The sequence below is a fragment of the Podarcis cretensis genome, assembly GCF_951804945.1.
Source record: "Podarcis cretensis genome assembly, chromosome: 8".
Classification (NCBI taxonomy): Eukaryota; Metazoa; Chordata; class Lepidosauria; order Squamata; family Lacertidae; genus Podarcis; species Podarcis cretensis.
Genome location: NC_137177.1, coordinates 51,261,521 through 51,267,520, shown reverse-complemented (window position 1 = coordinate 51,267,520; position 6,000 = coordinate 51,261,521). Strand labels below are relative to the sequence as shown.

General features: G+C 46.5%; 1 protein-coding gene across 2 annotated transcripts in view; it reads left to right on the top strand.

The window, feature by feature from the left end:
• The first annotated feature begins 1,902 nt into the window (after positions 1–1,902).
• ZCCHC14 (zinc finger CCHC-type containing 14) overlaps positions 1,903–6,000 on the top strand; it is a 37,121-nt gene continuing 33,023 nt past the window's right edge. The window contains exon 1 of one of the 2 annotated variants that reach the window (XM_079988171.1): positions 1,903–3,884. In XM_079988171.1, coding sequence (XP_079844297.1) covers positions 3,321–3,884 — 564 coding nt within the window. In that variant the 5' untranslated portion in view covers positions 1,903–3,320. The remainder of the gene's footprint in view (positions 3,885–6,000) is intronic. The other variant, XM_079988172.1, reaches the window with a different exon arrangement.

Here is a 6,000-nt window from a genome sequence, read left to right as displayed (position 1 = left end):
CCTCCGAGATTTGGGGTTCAACATTAAGGACTATCAAAAAGGCCGGCAGAGAGGAACTGAAAGAGATTTAAAAGCCTCGGACGTGAGATCTCCAGGCTAAAAAGTATATTAGACTGATGAACACTCGTTGGGGACTGAAACCGGGAAAGGGGTGGGGGAGTCTGGGAATCCAAAGGGTATATAAGTATAATTTGCTTTGTTTTAATTTGCTTTGTTATTTGTATGGAAGTTGGGAAAGCTGTGGAAGGGAAATTTTGGTCGACTTTAGGAAATATGTTCAAGAAGGAGTAATGATGTATAAGTATTGATGTTTAAGTTTGGATAGGTTAAAACTGGTTTTTAGAATGGTTAAAATGAAATAAAAATAAGGTTTGCAAAAATAAAATTGAGGAAATGGAAGAAAGAGGAAAAGTAAAATATGTTCAAGAATGAGTAAAGATGTATAAGTATTGAAGTTTTAAGTTTGGATAACTTAAAATAAGGTTTTTTAAAATGGTTAAAATCAAATGAAAATAAGGTTTGCAAAAATAAATTGAGGAAATGGAAGAAAGAGGAAAAGTAAAACAACAACATGCTAAAATAAATTATTAAGTTAAAGTTGAGAAATAAGTAATAAGGACTTGCTGAGGTAACAATTTAAATTGGAATACAAGAAGGGGAGGTGTGAGGAGGTCTGAGAAAGAAGGTAAATGAAAATAAGCAATTGAAATTTTACGTGTTTTTATTTGTTTTTAAGTTTTGTATTTTTGTATTTTTTGTTATTTTTTGTTTATGTTTTGCTATGTTTTGTTATCAAAAATCCTAATAAATATTCATTAAAAAAAAAGACTACAATTCCCATCATCCCTGACCACTGGTCCTGTTAGCTAGGGATGATGGGAGTTGTAGTACCAAAAACATCTGGAGGGACGAGTTTGCCTATGCCTGACATACAGTATAAGAATTAGGACATCTTGTTGTTGTTGTTTAGTTGTTTAGTCGTGTCTGACTCTTCGTGACCCCATGGATCAGAGCATGCCAGGCACTCCTGTCTTCCACTGCCTCCCGCAGTTTGGTCAAACTCATGCTGGTAGCTTCGAGAACACTGTCCAACCATCTCGTCCTCTGTTGTCCCCTTCTCCTTGTGCCCTCAATCTTCCCCAACATCAGGGTCTTTTCCAGGGAGTCTTCTCTTCTCATGATGTGGCCAAAGTATTGGAGCCTCAGCTTCAGGATCTGTCCTTCCAGTGAGCACTCAGGGCTGATTTCCTTCGGAATGGAGAGGTTTGATCTTCTTACAGTCCATGGGACTCTCAAGAGTCTCCTCCAGCACCATAATTCAAAAGCATCAATTCTTTGGCCTTCTTTATGGTCCAGCTCTCACTTCCATACATCACTACTGGGAAAACCATAGCCTTAACTATACCGACATCTTAGCCTGTTGTTAATCAAGCATCTATTTTGGCACAAGGAAAGTTTTTGTAGACTAGGTTGTGGAAGGCTAACATAGGCCTTTCTTTCCACCATGTTAAGGTGTAGGGTGGTCCATTGTGGGCCCCAACTTCTTCATTTGCTCCCTCTTGTCCTCACTTCTTCAAGACAGCCTCAAGACCCTTTCCCAACTGACCCAGTCACCGCAGCTGCCTTGGTTGCTAGGCAACCGGAGCATCTCTCGTCCCATCAACGAGCAACTTCCCCCTCCTCTCGCCCTATCGATTCAGGCTTTCCCTAGCCCCATCTCCCTGTTGCTAAGCAACCAGGGCCCTAGCCCCCTATTGGCCGAGGCGCTTCTTTCTTCCCCGCCATATCAAGGCAAAGGCAAGCACGTGCCCCAAACACGCGCAGAAACAGACCCTCTACAGCCACGCCCCTCCATCAGAGCCTGGCCCAATCGCCACACGCTGAAGGGCGGGGCTTTGGGGGACGTGATTGACAGCCGCTGATGTTCGGCGGCACCGCGAGTGGTTCCCGTTAGGTGGGCGGTGAAGAGAGCTGAGAGAAAGCGGCGGAGGGCAGCGGAGCTGAGGAGGGGGATGAAGGAAAGGGTGCAGGAGCTCAGACCAATCGCGACGCATCAGTGGGAGGAGTGGGCGGGGCAGCGAGCGCGAATGAGTCCCGGCCTCCTCCTCCTTTCCCAGCCGGCCTGGTCGATTCACTTCCAGCCGAAGCGGGATCCTTCCGCCTTTGGAATCACACACACTCACCACACATAACGGCGGCGAAGGAGGCGGCGGCGGCGGCAGCACTAGCGGCAGCAGCAGCAGCACCGTGTGTGCCTCCGCCTATTGCCTACCGCGGGGGTTTCTTTTGTCGTGCTAGTGGCCGTTGGAACCGGAGAGGCGGGGGAGGAAACGGCACGGCGGCCGGGCGAAGCGGGTGGATTGGCCGCCGGGGGGAGGAGGAGGAGGAGGCGGCGGCTGACGGGAAAACAAGGGAAGAAAGGAGGAGGGCGGGTGAGCAGCGACGGCGGCGGGCTTTTCTCCTCCGCCCTGCCGGAGAGGGGGATGGAGAGAGCCGGGCTGAGGCGGAGGGAGGGAGCCGCCCCGTGAGGGGGAAAGGAGGAGGGTGGGAAATCAAGAGGAGGCCTCCACTCCTCATCCGCCAAATAACGGGCCTAGGCCCTCCCTCAGCTCCCTCCCTCCCCCTTGCCCCCCCCCCATTTAGCCTCGGTTTCTGAGGAGGGGGGAGATTAACACGTGAGGCCCACCCGGTTCCCTACCCCTTCTTTTCATGCCGGGGGGGTACCTCAGCCCCTCGCCCGCCGCCCTCCTCCGCCCTTCCCCCAGCCTCGACCATCATCAGCCCGTTGAGGAAGACCCTCGCCCCTCCCCCACCTGATCAGGGCCCCCTTTGGCCCTCCGATCGAGGCCTCCTGCTGGGGTCCTCGCTGTTCTCTCTTCTCCCTCTCCCCCATTGGGGTGCTCTGATTTCGTGCTTGGCCCCATCTCTGAGGGTCCTCTACTTTTATCCGCTTTTGCAGCCTTGCAGAAGCTGCTCTGCCTCTGCCTCCCTCTCTCCCTCCCTTTTCAGGTCCTGCACCCTTCATTAATTTGGTCTCTGCACTTTTACCCTTATTAGCAACCAGATCCTCAGTCCTAGTTTCTTTTTCTTTTTGGGGGTGGTGGGTGGGGGTGCTCTGTCTACCTTTCCCTTCAGTGTTGGTATCTGTGCTGCCTCCTTTTACAAACCAACAACCAAACCCTCTTTCAGGCTAGGCCCTATTAGCCAAGTCTCTATCTGGGTCTGGTCTTAAAAAAAAATCTCCCCTCCTGTGCAACACAGTCTCTGGCCACCCTCTGCCCTGGGGGGTTCTGCTGCCTCTGGTGGCAGTAGCTAGCAGCATGGTAGAGAAGCGGTGTCCACGACTGCAGAGAGAGAGTGTGTACCGCTGGTTTTCTGAGCTGCCTTCTCCTCAACGGGTGGAGTTCCTTTGTGGCCTGCTGGACTTGTGCATCCCACTTGAGTTACGTTTCCTGGGAGCCTGCCTAGAGGACCTGGCCCGCAAAGACTATCACTCACTGCGGGATTCCGAAATCAAGGCCAATAACCCAGCTGATCTGGGCAGCCTCACCAACCTAACAGATGAGGTGGTGCGCAGCAAGCTCTTGGTCTCACTTGCACTCCTGGGCTCATCCCACCGGGAAGCAGCTGGCGTGCTCTTCCGCACCCTCACCCATATTGACTCTGTCATCAACAACTATGGACTGCAGCTCAATGAGGGTCGGACTGGGGATGAGTTTTTGCTGCTCTTCACCATGGCCTCCAACCACCCTGCCTTCAGTTTCCACCAAAAGCAGGTGCTGAGGCAAGAGCTCACCAAGATCCAAAACATCATTGCCAGTACTAGCAAGAGTCCCAGCACTCCCACAGCTAGCAACATGGGAACTTGTCCTGGTTGCCACAAGGTGTGTATTACATCCAGGGACTTCTCTTCCAGGGATTGTAGAGATGGCAGGGACAGTATTCTTTCTTTTCGGGGAGGAGGGTGTCTGCCTATTAGGATATAGCTGAGAAAGAGTGTCTTGCAGCTATAGTTTATGGTGGCTGTTGGCTAGTTTCACCAATGGGCCAGAAAGGTCACTTTTCTCCCTATCCCACTTCCCTTCTTCTCATCAGTAGAGTGTCAAACTCCGTTCTCTTATGTGCATTCACACTCTCTTCTCCTAGGATGCTCTTTCTACACACCAATAGTTGGTGTTCTTTTTTAAACTCTAGTAAGATAGTCCCATGCATAATGGTCAGAAGCTGCTTAGATGTGGGTCCTAAGTAAAACAATGGCCATTCTGTGAAGTGTATAGCTGTTTTTGCACTGGCCATTCTTTAGATAGACCAAGAGAATAGCTTCCTGCTGTTTTACTCTGGAAAGGTAGAGACCTAAGTATTTGCTTTTTCAGTTGTGCTTGAAATTGTTTATTTAATGATTTAAGATAGCTGAGTGAATTCTATGTGATTTGGAGCTACAGGTTAAAGTTACTTCCTGCAGGCATCCTTTATTAGTGTGCTGGTTTTGTCACTGTTATTTTGACACTTTCACATGTGTCTCTTGTGTAGCATCAGTAATGAGAGATGAGGCATGAATGGTTTTACATTCCAGGTAAGGTCCTGATAGAGTGGTGTAATATAAAAGAGTTTTGAGACTTTTCAGAAGTGGTCAAGGGCAAGCTTTGCTTTTGTTACTGTGGCTTTGTAACGTAAACTTGACAGGTCAATACACTACATGTGTTAAAAGTGAAGCTTTTTTAAGGATCTATCCTTTAGAACTTTCACTGTGAAAAAACTGTTCTGGTTCAGGGGTTCTGACACAAACTGGTCCATTCTGAGACTGATAGGTCTGTGAATGGAAGCATCTATCTGATAGCTAATATTTACTTTGCTAGAACATTGCTTTCCATGTGTGTTTAAGAGAGAGAGACATGCTTTTTGGTTGGTATATAAAAACAGTGAAATGTGTTGTTTTGTGAATTTTGATAGTTCCAAGTCTCCGTATATTTAAGAAATGTAAACTCTAATCTATCCTTACTGCAAACTTTTTTTTAATTATTCTTTGTTTCAAAGAATAAAACTTCATTTATTGGAATAAACTGACATTTTTAGACCAGCTACAGGTAGCGCGTGTGTGTGTGTGTGCGCGCGCTCTCTCTCTCTCCACACACACACACACACACACACACACACACAGCTATTGGATTCATTCTGTAGCTAGACAAGCAACAGACAACATTCTCTGGCAGTCCCTGTTAAATGACCCATACAAATCCCAAGTACTATTAGATGTGAATCTTCTTTACGCACTTGTAAAGTCCAGTACTCTTAAGTGTCAGAAAACCACCGCAATACATTTGTATGAAAATCTTTACCACAGAGAAGAAAAAGTACAAGCCTAGCTTGAAACACTACACAGTAGGATGTAAGATGTATTTTCTATCATAGTTGGGACTCATGGAAGTGGCCAGAAAGTGTGAACTTGGAATCCCTTGGGTGGAGAATCCAAAAAAGAGCTTCCTTTTGGCATCCTGTGGGCTTTGTGGTATAAATCAGAAAATATAGCATCTTTGCTCAGTGTTTATTTAACTCATGACTGTATCAAAAACATGATAGCATACTATAGTAACATATGCAACAGGACAATAAAAATTAATTAATGTTAAGCAAGTATAGTGCCTTAGATTCCTGGTACGCATTTGCAGCTCAATGAATGCCTTCTCAGACACATCTTAAAATCACAAAAACGTATTAAAAAGGATGTTTTCCTGTTCTGAATACAGTTCATCATTAAATATCCATATAATGGTGCTTTAGTCCAACAACATCTCTATGGCCATAGATTTCCCATACAAGCCTTAGGCAAAAAGTGATCACTAACAGGAAAACTAGTGGTGAAAAGAGTATGCTACTCTAAAGTAGGCTTGTATGAATGTCATATTTTCAATGCTTGTTCAGATGCTTTGGTTCTACAAATAATTTACTTATTAAAATATTATATCAACAGCAATAATTAACCCTACAGCTATCAATAATCCT